Source organism: Mangifera indica, chromosome 2, assembly GCF_011075055.1.
Source record: "Mangifera indica cultivar Alphonso chromosome 2, CATAS_Mindica_2.1, whole genome shotgun sequence".
Taxonomy (NCBI): domain Eukaryota; kingdom Viridiplantae; phylum Streptophyta; class Magnoliopsida; order Sapindales; family Anacardiaceae; genus Mangifera; species Mangifera indica.
Window position 1 is genome coordinate 21,475,441 of NC_058138.1, and position 15,827 is coordinate 21,491,267.

The window sequence follows — 15,827 nt, forward strand, 5'->3', positions numbered from 1 at the left end:
GGAGAGTGAAAAAATGAAAAAAAGAAAAGAAAAGGTGAAGAGACGCAACGAGAAAAAATATTCGGACACAGATAGAGATAGAGAGAGATCTGAGTTAAACAACCGAGTCCGAGTCTGAGTCAGAAAGTAATGGTGGAGTTGGAGTAAGTGAAGGCAACATACAGACCGTTAGATCTCCTATTCCATTTTATCACCAACCGTCTGATTATTTTCCTTCTCTATCTCTCTCTCTCTCTCTCTTTCTCTACCTGAAAATTTTTGAACCTGAATCAATCTAAACTTTCATCACCAACTAACTCACTCGATCGCCTCAAATTCGCCTCCTCTCTCAGGTATTTTCTTGTCGTCAGTAATTTCTGTTTGTTTCCTGCGAAAATTGAGGCCAAGAAAATGAGAAAAGAAAAGAAAATGATCGTTTGATTTGGTTTTTAAATGCTTTTTTTGTTAAATTTGGACTTATTTGTAATTTCCTTTTTTAGTTTTAATTTTTGCAGATTTGAGCTCTGTAGAAGCTCAAGTGCATCCTGTGGAGCTCAAAGTCAGGCAATTGAAGTGTGATAAGAGCGTTTGGGAGCTGAGAAAAGGAAAGAAAGTTGAGGAATACGAAGAAGATAACACAGCTTTAGTCTTTTAATTGCAGTTGTGTGAATCTTAACCTTTTGAGACGTTACTGATTTATTTTTAAGGGCTGTTTAAGTTCTTGCAGTTAGATTGATTATAACCCTAATCTTGGTATCGAGGATAGAACTATAGCGGATTTCATTAGAATTAGCTTTTTAGCTTTTTTCATTTGCTTTACAAAAATGGGAGAAATTATCGTTTAGAAGTGAGTTAGAAAGTGAATTGGGGAAAAAAATCAATGGAAGATTTCACCAAATATGTCCATAGTCCTGCTCATTTGGCAGTTGCACGCCGAGACTATGCTTCCTTGAAGCACATTGTTGCTAACCTCCCACGGCTTGCCAAGGCTGGGGAGGTTAATACTGAAGAGGAGTCTGTTGCTGCTGAGCTCCAAGCTGATGCTGTCTCGGCTGTCATTGATCGGCGGGATGTTCCTGGACGTGAAACCCCTTTGCACCTTGCAGTTAGACTGCGGGATCCAATCTCTGCAGAGATTTTGATGGCGGCCGGGGCAGATTGGAGCCTTCAGAATGAGAATGGTTGGAGTGCTTTGCAAGAAGCTGTTTGCTCAAGAGAGGAGTCAATAGCTATGATTATTGCTAGGCATTATCAGCCTTTTGCCTGGGCAAAATGGTGTCGAAGACTTCCACGTATTGTTGCCTCAGCAAATCGTATCCGTGATTTTTACATGGAGATAACTTTTCATTTTGAAAGCTCGGTCATTCCGTTTATTGGTCGCATTGCCCCATCAGATACTTATCGCATTTGGAAGCGTGGATCCAATCTCCGCGCAGATATGACCCTTGCTGGATTTGATGGCTTTCGCATTCAACGGTCGGACCAAACATTTCTCTTTTTAGGAGAGGGCTATACCTCAGAGGATGGTAATGTAACTTTGCCACCTGGTTCTTTGATTGTTCTTTCACATAAGGAGAAAGAAGTCACAAATGCTTTAGAAGGGGCAGGTGCACAGCCAACAGAATCAGAAGTTGCCCATGAAGTGGCCTTGATGTCTCAAACTAATATGTATCGACCTGGCATTGATGTCACTCAGGCTGACCTTGTTCCTCACTTGAATTGGAGGCGACAAGAGAGAACTGAGATGGTTGGAAATTGGAAGGCCAGAGTTTATGATATGCTTCATGTGATGGTTAGTGTGAAGTCAAGGCGGGTTCCGGGTGCTATGACTGATGAAGAACTTTTTGCCGTGGAAGATGAAGAAAGGTTGGCAAATGGTGGTGATAATGATGAGTTTGATGATGTATTGACGGCTGAGGAAAGGATACAATTGGATTCTGCACTTCGAACGGGAAACTCGGATGGTCTTTGTGAGGATGATGAACATGGGGTCCCTGGGTCTCAAGAAAATGGTTTGGGAGGCCCCTATGAAAATGGTGAAACTGATACTGCTGCTAAGGAAAAGAAGAGCTGGTTTGGTTGGAGCAAGAAAGGTACCAAGAATAACAGTGATGATCCCGAGGATTCAAAACTCTTGAAGAAATTCTCAAAGTTGGCACCAGAAGGTAGCAACCAGAAGCCAGCTGCTAATCAAAAATCTTCATCTGAATATCCGAGGGAGGATGTGGGTGATTTAAAGAAGGGAAAGGACAAAAGCAGCAAGAAGAAAAAGAAGAAAGGACCCATTGGTGAATCTAAGAATGAGAGCGAATATAAAAAAGGTTTGAGACCTGTCCTCTGGTTGACACCAGATTTTCCTCTAAAAACAGATGAGCTCCTGCCTTTACTTGACATATTAGCCAACAAGGTTAAGGCTGTTAGGAGACTTAGGGAGCTTTTGACCACCAAGCTGCCGCATGGAACATTTCCTGTCAAGGTAACCTGGGATGTATTATCTTTTATGTTTATCTTAAGTATGATAGATTTCGTAATTATCCTCTCGTATGTTTCTCTTGCTGTCTGCTGCTCTTATCACGGCTAACCTGACTGCTTTGTTCCATAAACAAGTTATATAGTTTTTTTTATATGCAATTATTTACAATTATTACCTTTTTGGGAAGGGCAGTGCTTTATCCCATCTGTTTTTCTGGGTAACAATGTTCAGGATTATTGATAAATAAGCTAAGTGGTTTTAAGATGAGTCTGTTCCTCTAAAGTTGAAAAAAAGTTGTCTTGGGACTGGAGACAAATGAATCTGTGCTTGAAGTTATCTTAGATCTGGTAGGTGCTTTAACTTTTAGTTTTGGGGTTGAAAGCTTCTTGTTATGGTTTTAATATGGACTGTGCATTTGGTTTGGGCAAAGCCAGGAGCAACTTCTACTCAGCTGCATGATAAACATCAATCCATATTCATCTCTTTGCTGGAGACCTTTACCTTTTGTTCTCACGAGTCCAGTTACCCAAATGTTAATTTTTGACACATAAATTCGAGTTTGAGCTATTTCTGGATCAGTGTTCCCACATCTTAATTTGTACTCACGTCTGACCAGTGTCCTGGTTGCTACAGGCATTCTGGCCTAGCATTAGATAGATGCTATGAGCAGTTCCTTCTATCATCCTTTGTCACAATACAGTATATGCATGCTTCAAGAGCTATTTAGGTCAGTTTCAATAATTATATTACTGTAGTCAGATGCAAACTTAATGAATGTTGTGACTTCATAGCTCAGGAAGTGGAGTGGGGACCTCTGAATTTGTATCCTCATGCCTAAGAATTGTATTTGCCCAATAAAGCTTGGACCAGTCAGAACTATATTTTTGTTGGTAGTTAGCTCTGTTTTCGTTTTGGTTGTTAAGATCAAGTCATGTCTTATATTATAGATAATTGATCTGGTTTCAGATAAGCTGCTTTTGGCTTGGTCTGGCTTTGCCTGATGCATTAAAAAATAATTTTTATGAACTTTGATATCTACTTATGCCTTGTAATGTGTGTGCAAATATTTTAGGAAATCCATGGTAATTGCAGCTAGTTGTAAAAAATTCCTCTCACACATAAAAGTAAAAACTCTGTTTCCTTTTTGGATGGTTATAGTTTCTCTTGTAGGAGAATGCAGTTGCTTATCAGTATTCCATGCTGTGTTTGTCTTTAATTGCTATTTGTATAGTAGATGATGATTGTTTTATATATGATCGTGGAAGTGTGAACTATTGTGCCTGTCTAATGGGTGGTGATCTGTGTTTAAATGCCTGATGTTATGAAGTTGAGTTGTGTTCATGTCATACTAATATAATGCTTCTGGATAATTTTCCATGAAACTGGCATTTACTAAATTGTTGTACTATAAATACAGTTTAATTGAATTTTTGTTCATCTTATGCCAATTGTATAACCAGTCCTCTAAAAGAATATATTGCGTTTAATCTTTTGTGCTTTAGACACTCTTTTGAACATTGTGATAATCTTTGATATTCCCTTGTGCAGGTTGCTATCCCTATTGTTCCAACTATTCGGGTCCTTGTTACTTTTACAAAATTTGAGGAGCTGCAGCCACTGGAGGAGTTTTCAACCCCTCTCTCCAGCCCAGCACATTTCCAGGATTCCAAGTCAAAAGAATCAGAAGGATCCTCCTCTTGGATTTCATGGATGAAAGGGAGTCGCAGTGGCCAGTCAAGTGATAGTGATAGTCACCAGTATAAGGATGATATTGATCCTTTCCTGATACCATCTGACTATACCTGGGTTGATGCCAATGAGAAGAAGCGCCGCATGAAAGCCAAGAAAGCCAAGAGCAAGAAACACAGGAAACAGGCAGCGGCAGCGAAAAGTGGCGATGGGGTACATCAGGCAAGTGAAGAAGTGGAAGAATAATCGCATAGGAAATCTCTTTGTACTTTTAAACACAGGTGGTGATAATCGCATAGGAAATCAATATGTACTTTTAAACACAGGTGGTGATAAGAGGCATCAGTTGACTGAAGATGCGAAAGAATAGTTGCACAGGGAATCTCTCTATACAGGTTGTTCGGTTTCAACCCACTTAGCGGGGAAAGGAGGAGCTAAGGCTGCTTCCTGTGCCCATCTGACATTTATTCTTAATTTTAGCACTGTCTGGCATAGGATTTACCAGATAATGTTTACGCGATCACTTGTTGTATTGTCATGTGATGTGAAATTGGTGAGGAACAGGATCCCCTCGTTTTGTTAATTGTTTGTTTCCATTTTAGTCTCGGTTAGACTGAAAAATGTTGTATCTTAGTCAGTGAACATCAAATTTACAGTTTTGTGTTTGGTATTCCTTTTTCAAGATTGTAGCCAATAATACCCTCTTCTTTTTAGTTTCTTTCAAGGAAAATGAAGAATTTGATTACATAACACATATTTGCTTTTATTTCTGAATTGTTTTCCATGAACAATTTTTTCATACGAGTTGCACCAGTTCTGCCAATTATTCTTATAAGAGAGAATTTATTCTTAGCTGAAGATGGTTTCCAGGAGATACGAAATTGGATATGGTGATTTTAGTTACATATATGTTACATTAGATTGCATGTACAATACAAACAATATACAAGAAGTGTCTACCAACCCACAAACAGATAAAATGATTTCCCATGGTATCAGAGAATTGGCTTCCGCGCTCAACTTGCCTCATAAATCTACCGGAATTCTTACTTCAGCTGAAGAATAGATTAGATTCAGCTTTGAGATGCCAAGTAACCTCCCCACTCCTCAGTACTGTACTGTCATCACAAATGTTTTGGCCAACCACCAAGGGAGGTATTAGGGTTCTTAAGACTTTAGCAGTCTTGAAGAGGTCTGAATCAAATTTCAAACACAGCTGTACAACTCCATGGTTCATATTCATTTCTACCAGAATCGATCCTTATTGACACTCAAATATCCGGCCATTACTTTTCCACCAGTATTCCTCATACTATCAATAAGAAAGCACCATGTTGAACCCAAAGCTCCAATAAAGAAGTCAGCTTCAGTAGCCATCAAGAAATTTACAAGGGGATAGTTTGTGCTGGTTTTTCTACCAAGACTTGCTTCATATTTTGCCATTGTTATGTTTCCCACTTGACGTGGCACGTTTGTGTAGTAGAAATTCCAATGGGGATATTGTTTTGTTTTATCAACAACTTTCTGAAAGTAATAAGATCATTGATATTTAAGATTAAGATAGTGTATCGGAAAGACAAACTAAAATACTATATCTAATGTAGAGAGAGAGAAAAAGTAGCAAATGCTAACCTGCATTTCAGTGGAGAGCCAAATGCTGTTGAGATGTGGAAAGCGCTTTCGAACACGAACAGCAAGACGCACATACTCTTCGAATTGAACCACCTTCATTTCACATGACTTGTCCCCCATTCTCACATGCATACTTAGCAGTGGCCTTGGGATCCATGGCTTGTGACTTGACCATACAAATTCTTCTATATCAGATCTTGAGTTGTTCATCACATCCTGCAATTAAAGAATTCATTGAAGATAATTATTTTAAATTATTTTTCTTAGAATAAGTTTCAACATGATCCTTGCAACTTCTTGTAGATTTTGCAATGAGATCTGGGTTAAATAGGTTACTGGTTTCCCATTAAAAAAGGTAATAGTTATTTGTGATCATGAAATCTGTTTAATAATTTTTGGCACCAGTGTAGAAAAAACCTTTCAAGTGCATGAGACATAAAATTGCCTTTCCTTTAAAAGACAGGCAAACAAAATTGCAGAGGTCAAAGACTTACAACCTTTGGCCATTCTCTGGGAAGACTTGCAAGAACCATTTTTGCAGCTTCCTTCCCAAATGCAGCATGGCGAGCGTCATTCATCAGACCACACATGTAATCAGTCTGAAATCTCATTAAGTAGCGTACTGCCTGACAGTAATGTGAAGAACTTGTGAATCACATCATCACCATTAGAAATCCCATTTGCTTACTATAGGAAATGTTCCTCAAAGATATATATATATAATAGCCAAAAAAAATGCCCTAAGAGATCCGCAATTTAAAAAATCCAATGACAGTAGGATCAAAATACATGAGCATTTTGTTGGCTGGTTGGGCACAACTAGACTAGATTAATTCTTGAGATTAGAATAGACAGTACAGAATGTACTAGATATAAATATTCTATTGTCCCATGACTTGGGAAATGCCAACTAAATTTGAGAATATATATACTAAACTAGGTTCTTGTTAGTAAGGAACAAATTATATCAATTCATGTTAAAGCTAATTTAATTATAATACAAAATACACTAAGGGTAGCCTAAAGTAACTTTAAACTCTGGCTTAAATTGTTGACAAAAATTTAGGATCATTGATGCATTTTAATCTAACAATAAGACTATGCGCACACACTTTTGAGTACACAGTTAATATGTCATCATATGATTGAATGATTTTGAATTAAAAATAAAGATAACGCTCAATCATATGATGACACATCATTTGTGCATTTAAAAGTGTGTTTACATAACATTTTTCTTAATCTAATGATTTTAAAAGGATAGTTAAAGGTATGTATTTTTCACATCAATTCAACAATTAAGATTTGCAAATGAATAAACCCTAAATTTGGGTTAACAATTTAAGAAAAAGTTTAAGTTAATATAACTTCATTCACATCTAAATATTTAAGTATGGCTTAGGCTATGTCAACTTGAATTGTTGTCATAAATTTGTAACACTAAATCATAAATCAATCTAATGGTTTAAATTTGATGAGTTGACATAAATGTATACTATCCCTATTAAATTTTTAAATCATTAATTTTATATAGAATATTTAATAATGCAATCCATTTTTAGTTGTTCAATTAAACATTGTATTATATAATTAACTTTAGAAACAATTCTCATTTTCAGCTGAATTCTGTGGGGCACCTGTGCTCTCCACCATCTTTTATCCATTTTGCGATGATAGGCGATAAGACTGCCATTTATTTCTGTTGTGGGCTGCAAATAACTCCAAGGTTCACCCCATACCCTGTTAAAGATATTGAAATTAATATATCAATGGCCTCCAATGGCAACTTAACAAAAGTTTTTTAGTAGAAACTGGTTAAACATGTAATCACTTGCCTAGGAGTCCTTCCAGCCCATATTGCCTTTGAAGTATAATTGTCTTTTGTTGTTATGATTCCTTTTTCCCATGCCTCTTTACTGCCCATAAGCTCGAATGCCCTGTCTCGACATTCTTGTGAGGTCTCAGGAAAGAAATAGCAAGACCAACTTGATCTAGATGAACCTGCAAAAACAGTGAACATATGAAGTCCCCGGTAAAATAATGATTGTTAGCCTTTTTCTCAACCAAATCTTTCACCACTTTGATGTCTGAGGAAATTATACTTTTTTTCTACTTTTTTTGGGTTGAAACCCTTTGGTACAAGGGCTTACAGAGATTTATAGCTAGATTGTCACCATATACCTTTACAATCATCATGATCAGCCCGATTAAAATAATTTGTGACAAGGACCCTTTTTTCATTGATTGCAATAGCAAAGAGCCCACACATTCCAGCAATCTGTGCCCCCATACCAAACCCAGGCAATCTTTCCCAGTCAGCTACAAGAAATCTTATATTAGGATCAGTGCAGTTTGATGGATGCTGATGGACCCACAGGTCACGTTGCACTTTCCTAGTAAGGGGATAATTTTCCTCATCAGACCCTGTAATCTGCGAAAAGCTCACATATTTAAAATGCATGATAAATATTAAACACATACATCAAACATAAATGTTGCAGTTTCCAAGTATCGCTGCGACATGCATTGTGATTCAATTGTGTAAATCAAATACATACCCAAGGAGGATAAGAGCCTTCTAAAATGGAACGCTGCCTAAAATGTTTAATTTGTTCATTGGCTGTGGATGTGGGATACGTGTCCAGTAGTCCCTTCCAACTTGTCCAAGGAGGGAAGTCCCCATTCTCAGATTGGGTATCACGGCGTGTATTTACTCGTGCACTCAACTTGCAGTCCTCAAAATGAGGAGGTTCTGGCACACTGGATCTTTCCAGTCCAAACCTTTTTGAAAACTCTCTTTCTTCAATTGCTGATTCAGTAAGTAAAGCACCCCAAGCTGAATATAATAGGGACACTCTCTCATCTTCAGCTTCTCTTTCATTTCGATGTGAATCGACCCATCTCTCTTTTTCTGTCAATTTAAATTTGCAATCTGTACTTGTAACCACATCTACAATGCAAGTCAAGAAAATTCCTTTTAAGAATCAAAGCAAAGCATTACAAGTTATCAGTAAGAAATGAAGCTTTCCAATGCAAATCAATGATCCATCTATAACCACTAATCATATTGAGGATGACTTGAAAGATAATATGAAGTAAAAATAGTTTCAAAAGCCTAAAAATTTTCTCCGATTTATCTCTACGTTCATTACCAATTCTGATTGCTTTTGAGCCAAAAAAATGTTTTTTCCATTCACTAGTTTAAAAGTAAAAGCATTAACTTCAATAATAAGCAAATCTAGCAAAGCTTGTGTGTTGGACCAATGAGCATGAAGTATGATCTAGCAAATCAAGTCAAAGGCAATTACAGAAGTAAAGTATAAATGTAATCAATTAATTACTCTTGACTTTATATTACTTTGAACACACTCTTTGATCATTCCCTTCCCTATATATATATTTTTTAATTAAATCTCACAGCCATGAACTGCGCTTAATATTGACTGAAACCCAATTAAAATTATTTTTGAGACACTAACCTTTTATTCAGCTTCAAAGATTTCTCAAATTTTTCAGAATGTCATTTCTTTCCTCTTTAGTCAAGTAATTAAGGTGATGAAATTTTCTCAGGAAAGGTTGAAAAAATGAACCAAATTGAAGATTGCACACAACCACAAAGCAGAAATAAGCAGAAGAAAGAATGAAAGAAAACTCGCCAAATCAAGAACAAAGAAGAAATAATTTCACTTACTGATAATTTCTGAACTTGAATTCCCAGGTGGAGTTCCCATTGATATGGAAGACAATGAAATTCCCCCAAACTCAAAACTACCAAATGAAGTAAGAGTAGCAAGAAACAGAGAGGTGAGGCATACTCCACAGAGAAAACCCACAACACAAATTTGACAAGGAAATGAACTCCCCATTTGCAGAGCTCTCTGTGATACAACTCTTTCAATAGACTTCTGGTTCACTGCCTCCATCTTGTTCACCAAAATTTGTCAGGTACTTAAAATAGTAAAGAACCTCAAAAAGCCTCTTCTAGCCTTCTCCTTGAAACTTTTTCTGGCTTGCTAACTAATAACTTCAGTCACATGAAACTACATTCAATTCTTTTTCTATTTGTGCTTTAGGACTTTCATCTTTAGCAAATGCTTGAAAAAGGATTTATCTCTAATTATTCCAAGACACAAAAATATGAAAAATATTTTCTCTCGACTTCTCAACCATAAAAATCACATTAAAAATACTTAAATAATTGCTGATCCACTTCTATCTTCCTTCCAGCTGCAAAAAAAAAGGAGAAGATAAATCAAAATTCTATACAATCTATCAAAATTAACTTTACAATTAGACATAAAACATACAAACAGAGTCAGAATTTATTAGAGTTGTTAAAAGATTTCTGGAACAGAAAAAGGAACAAAATTTAAACTTACAGGAACCCAGCGGAAAGATAAAGGCAATCTTTGAAAAAAAAAAAGAAAGAAAGAAAAAAAGAAACGAACATAGAAAGTAAAGAGTCCCTTGGACAAACTTCAGCTAAAGCAGAGAGAAAATTACGTAAAAAAACAGAAGTTGACTATAACATGATCATCCTAAAAATATCAAAGTGGCTTGAACTAGAAGAAGCTAAAGAAAAGAGCTCACAGTCACAGCCGTAACTGGATCCTAATCCGAATTATCATAATTAAGAATCCCATTCAATAGTAACATGCACAAAAACATATGCCGACCCCAGTTAGCCTTAAGAAAGCAGTTGATAACCAAAGCCAAATGATTAAAAAATGGCCACAAAAGGCGAGTTGCCAGAAAGCTCCAAACTGTAAGCTCTATAACTTAAGAAATGACAGAAAATGCAGCGATAAAATGAACCCATAAATGACTCCGTAACCAAGTTTCATTACTTTGGCACAAAACCATGAACCGCCACAAGGAGAGACAGGCAAAGAAAAATGCATTAAAAGACTAACCCCAAGTACGTTTTTAGCTTGGCTTCTCAAGAAATAAAAGGAGCTTTTTTTTGTCACTTAATTTTATCCGCAGCTAGATTTTCGTGTCACTTGTTGCAGTTCACAAAAGAAACCCATTTCAGAAAATATTCCTGCCCAAGTGGGGTCCCCCCATTTGAAGTGCAGGCCACTCAAGTCCTGTCATCGTCTTCTCTTTTCACTGTCAAGTCCCAATTCTCAAGTCATCATCATTCCTGGCTGTCATTTCAAAAAAAAGAAAATTAAGGAAGCTGTTTTGCGAGTGAAGTGGTGAAATTATTAAACAAGAAGGTGCTTTCTGATCAGTGAATACTATTAACTGTTGAGTAAAGAATGAAACTTTGATTTGGCTTTATCTTATTCGTGGCTTCGGGAAATGTGGGGCGCTTTAAAACAACCAAATTTATTTGGTGGGGAAGTGGTTGGGATATGATCTGAGAATCGTGACACCTTCTCTGGTCCATCCACGGCGTTGGATGGTCTCTATTCTTGACTGACACGTGTACTTTCATGTAGCCCCACAACTTGGCAATAATAAATTTATCAAGCATTTTTATTTTACCCATGCCCTCTTGCCAAAGCGACGTCTCGTGATTAAATAATTGTAGATTAGTCCGGTAAATGGAGGCGCAAATGTGAGGTTACACAAGTATCAAGAAATTTATATGCGCAATATAAGGTCAAACTTTTGACCTGTTCTATTTTGGGCTCAGGATGTATTACTAAATTTAGGATTTTATCACTTCAGTGTACCCAATTCAGTTTTAAAATAATAATTTTATTTAAATAAAAAATTTTATAATTAAAAATAATAATTATAATTAAAATGTTTTCGTTATACAGATTGGAATAGAGCAAGCAATAAATCATATCAAAATTGGTGTCGTTTGTTCCGCAAGCGCATTCATTTATGGACCTTGATACTATATACAAATTTAAGAGTGGATATAATTGAATAAATCAGAATATTTATTTGTTTAAATTTAATTTAAATAAAAAATAATTTAATTTAAATTTAGTTTAAACTTAATAAATCAAAATTAAAAGTAATTTAAATTCAGTTTAAATAAAAAAATATTTGATTCAAATTTAAGTTATATTTACAATCAAACAAATCTTTTTAATTTAAATTCGAATTAAAATAATTTAAAATAATTAAATCACATCGAATCAATTTAATTAAAATAAAACTCTGTACATATTTATGTGTCGTAGCGGATTTAGTCATACCCAAAATTTGTTGGCCGTGTTGGCTCGGACCTTGATCATAATTTGAATCTTGATAATTACAAAATTATTTACAATCTTGCTCATTGATTCATTTTAAAAAATTTATTCAATCTAATACAGGCGTTATTGAATCTCATTTATTCCTACGTGCCCAACGCACCTTCTATAAATATACATAATTGCGTAGACTTCATTAAAATATTTAAGCACACTTTGTCATTTATTAAAGGCCAAACGACTATTTCCCACCCAAAGTATGCGTTTTTGTCTAGTTTTTCTCTATTAACTTTGAAAATATCATTTATCCATCCATGGGCTGTTAAATTTAACGGAACTCTAATCCCTGAAAAATTTATCTTATTTTTCCTCCTAAAATTTTTAAAACGAACAATTTTTCCCGACCCAAGTTTTAAAAAACAGTGTTTTCTCCCTTAGAGTTTTCAATTTTTCAGAGTTAGTTTTTCGGTGCCGTTTCTTTCTCTCGGCGACCTTCAGGGGACTTTTCCTCTCCTATGATTCCTCCTTTCGATAATTATGCTAGGCACGGTCATCGAGTCGTCTTCGTCTCTGACGAAGACGAAGACGATTCGTCTTTGTCAGAGACGAGGACAACTCGTCTCCGTCTAGACGAAGACAAGTTGTCTTCGTCGACGACAGCTTCTAGGACAACCGTAGAAAGGAGACCATGCCGGAGAGGAAGAGGAGTGGCCTGGAGGTCACCGGAGAGGAAGAAACGGTGTTGAAAAACTAACTCAGAAAATTGAAAACCCTAGGAGGGAAAATACAGTTTTTTAAAACTTAGGTTTGAGGAAATTGTTAATTTTTAGGGTTAAGGGGGAAAATAAAATCAAATATAAGTTTTTTTTTAATAATACAGACAAAATGACAATTTTATTTTTTAAACCGTTAATTTTAACAGGTCACAGGTGGGTAAATGGTAATTTCAAAGTTAATAGGAGGAAACTTGACAAAAATGCATACTTTGGATGGGAAATAGTCATTTGGCCTTTATTAAAACATAAATGAAAAATCTTTGGTTCTGTTATTTATAAATGAAAAATATGCGAGTACACATTTGTTATTCATTAAAATATAACTGAACAATTTAGAGTCTTCCTATATGATAGGGACCAAAATGTTATAAACCAAAATCTGTGAGACTCAATTGTTGGTCAGACTAACTCATAGGAGGCCCTTGTTAGTTTCCCACGTTTAAGAATGCGAGTATCTCGAAGATCGCTCTGACCAGATGTTACTTTAGCAAGACTACCATGTGCTGTGCGGTTAAGACGTTGTGTTGTGGTTTGATCAGGGCCGTTGTTGGTCTGATGATCAAGATTGAGGAGTTGTGATGGAAAATAAAGAGGTGGGAAGTGGGGAAGCATTAAAGTTAGTGGATGGGAATGATTACGGCAGCATTGAAAAATACAAGCATACTTTTGGAAACTTTACCAAGCTTGTCGGCTGGCAGTTAAAGGGTTTGAACCACGTCACCACTATCTGTATTTGTGCTTTAAATAATTTTTTAGTTTTAGGGGTACATGTGTCATTTTACAAAAAAATTTAGGTGTAAGGATTTTTTTGATTTGACCGAATCTTAATACAAGTCAACCCAAAATCGTCACTTGAATATGATTTACCAAAACAAATTCAACTTTTAATTTGAAATTAATTCGATTAATCAAATTTGAACTCCAGTTCGAGCAATTTATATTGGGCCCAATAACCATTTTTTATCCAAAATTTAATATAATTTCAAAATTATATCTATAATAAATAAAAAATTCAAACATATATTTTTATGTAAACTATTATCAAAATTTTTAGTTTAAAACAAAGATAAAATCTTTTACTCTTAACTTTAAAATTTTTTAAATTTGTATCATTTTTTCACTATATTTTAAAAATTAACACTTCACTCTATTCTTAAAGTTTGAAAAATTTAATTTCAACTCTAGGTTTTTCCTTCTCTGGCCATCACTATTTCAATCAACAGTCGATGTTTTCTACCCATGATCACCCATCATCACGAAAGATGGCCACCCATTATTATGAAAGATGACGAAACATTGTCTGAAAGAAACAATAGAGGATGACAAAGCGTCGTCCTTTGTTGCTTCTTTCTGATCTGGACAACAATGGGTCATTCTTTGTTGAAGAAGATTGTCACTTTTTTTTTATCACTGACCAAATTCCTTAAGCCACTGGAGATGAAACATAGAAATGGGAGGAATCTAAGTTTTTCAAAGTTTAATGATAGAAAAAATTGTTAATTTTCTAAATTAAGTGGGGGAAATGATAAAAATTTTTAAGATTTTAGGGTTTAGGGATAAAATAACGATTTTATCTTTATTTCTAACTAAAAATTTTAAGGCCAAAGGAATATTTCCCACCTAAAGTATGTTGTTTTCCCAAGTATCTCTCTTTAACTTTGAAAATCTCAAATACCAACCTGCGAACAGTTAAAATTAACTGAACTCTAACCTCTTAAAATTTTATCTCTTTTTTCTCCCCTAAACTTTATAAACTAAAAGTTTTCCTCCAACTGAAATTTTAAAAAATGACAGTTTTCCCCTAGGGTTTAGTTTTCATATCTTCAGTGTCATCTCCGACACCATTGTCAGCAACCTCTCCTCTTGAAACTTCCTTTCCCTTCGGCGGTCTCTCTCAACCCATTTAGGCGTTCATTCTACATTGAATAAGGCTTGGGAGATTACAAGAGACGAAGAGCTTGGTCTTCCCGACGAAACATTGTCTAAAAGACACAACAAAGGATAATAAAACGTCATCCTTTGTTGCTTCTTTCTGATTTGGATAACAAATCTAAAAAATATAAATCTAGGTCTCTCGTCATCTCTCAAGTCTCATTCGACGTCGATCAAATGTCTAAATGGGTGGAGAGAGATCGTCAGAGGGAAATGAAGCTTTGGGAAAAGACCACACTGGCAAAGAGGAAACTAAACCTTATGAGGGAAATATCATTTTTTAAAACTTGGGTCAGGGGGAAACTTTTAGTTTTTAATGTTTAGGGGAGGAAAAAGAGATTATATTTTAATTTATTTTTAATATTATAGATAAAATAATGATTTTGCTCCTACTACCGTTAATTTTAATTAGTCATAGATAGGTATTTGAAATTTTTAAAGTTAATGGGGAAAAAGTTAGGAAAATAGCATACTTTGGGGGGCAATAAGTCCTTTGGCCAAATTTTAACAACAATTAGTTTATGGATAAGTATTTAAATTTTTTATCTATTATAGATATAATTTTTAGATTAGACTAAAATTTAGATAGAAAATTGTCATTGGGTCTTCCAATTATATATAGAAATAGGGTCTAGGCCTCCTGTCAAAGTTGGACCACGGAAGCCCATCTAAATCTAGCTTGCGCTGCCGTTTAATTTCGCCAGTACATCATTTTGATTAATTTATTTTAATAGAAATAATGGAAGATATTAATAAAAATAGAGAAATGTTATATTTATTATTTTAAATATATAAATAGATATATTTTTATATATATTATTATATTATTAATTTATTAAATATATATTTGTTTATGTATTTAAAGTAAGGACTTATAGTTTGATTGATAAAAGTAAAATATAAGTGAGTATTTAAATGTTTTAAACTTAACAATAAGAATTTGTTATTTTGGCAAACCTTTGGTGGGAAATAGACTTTGCGCATATTATTTATAATATATTTAAATTGAGAGTAGCACTATGTGTATGTATAATTTATATAAATTTATGTACAAAAAATAATATATTATGATATATTTAATGTTGTTTTATTTTTAATTTTAAATTATTTAATTATATAATAATATATTATTGATAGTATATAATTTATTTATATTATTTATATATATAATTTTATTATTAAAATAAA

At 34.8% G+C, this 15,827-nt stretch overlaps 2 protein-coding genes across 8 annotated transcripts; one reads left to right on the forward strand and one right to left on the reverse strand.

The window, feature by feature from the left end:
• On the forward strand, nucleotides 1–4,893 carry LOC123201333. Of its 2 annotated transcripts, none has more exons than XM_044616798.1 (3): nucleotides 1–332; nucleotides 495–2,455; nucleotides 4,001–4,893. In XM_044616798.1, the coding sequence occupies exons 2-3, from the start codon at nucleotides 860–862 to the stop codon at nucleotides 4,385–4,387; spliced, it is 1,983 nt and encodes a 660-aa protein (XP_044472733.1). In that variant the 5' UTR covers nucleotides 1–332; nucleotides 495–859; the 3' UTR covers nucleotides 4,388–4,893. The 2 variants fall into 2 exon arrangements, with proteins under 2 accessions (XP_044472733.1, XP_044472725.1); XM_044616790.1 differs by having other exon boundaries at nucleotides 11–332; nucleotides 480–2,455.
• Nucleotides 4,894–4,964: 71 nt separating this feature from the next.
• On the reverse strand, nucleotides 4,965–10,831 carry LOC123201347. 6 transcript variants are annotated; one of them, XM_044616821.1, is made up of 9 exons: nucleotides 10,687–10,831; nucleotides 9,465–10,000; nucleotides 8,332–8,723; nucleotides 7,955–8,204; nucleotides 7,609–7,774; nucleotides 7,411–7,513; nucleotides 6,268–6,399; nucleotides 5,774–5,989; nucleotides 4,965–5,665 (listed from the first exon to the last, which is right to left on the reverse strand). In XM_044616821.1, the coding sequence occupies exons 2-9, from the start codon at nucleotides 9,694–9,696 to the stop codon at nucleotides 5,387–5,389; spliced, it is 1,770 nt and encodes a 589-aa protein (XP_044472756.1). In that variant the 5' UTR covers nucleotides 9,697–10,000; nucleotides 10,687–10,831; the 3' UTR covers nucleotides 4,965–5,386. The 6 variants fall into 6 exon arrangements, with proteins under 6 accessions (XP_044472756.1, XP_044472776.1, XP_044472746.1 ...); XM_044616841.1 differs by lacking the exon at nucleotides 10,687–10,831 and adding an exon at nucleotides 10,621–10,681; XM_044616811.1 differs by lacking the exon at nucleotides 10,687–10,831 and adding an exon at nucleotides 10,364–10,668.
• Nucleotides 10,832–15,827: the final 4,996 nt, after the last annotated feature.

Coding starts and splice junctions, on each gene's coding strand:
- LOC123201333 (XM_044616798.1), top strand. CDS start 860: ATGGAAGATTTCACCAAATATGTCCATAGTCCTGCTCATTTGGCAGTT. Junction 2,456..4,000: donor ATGGAACATTTCCTGTCAAG/GTAACCTGGGAT, acceptor TCCCTTGTGCAG/GTTGCTATCCCTATTGTTCC.
- LOC123201347 (XM_044616821.1), bottom strand. CDS start 9,696: ATGGAGGCAGTGAACCAGAAGTCTATTGAAAGAGTTGTATCACAGAGA. Junction 8,205..8,331: donor AAGGCTCTTATCCTCCTTGG/GTATGTATTTGA, acceptor AGCTTTTCGCAG/ATTACAGGGTCTGATGAGGA. Junction 6,400..7,410: donor AAAGATGGTGGAGAGCACAG/GTGCCCCACAGA, acceptor CATTACTGTCAG/GCAGTACGCTACTTAATGAG.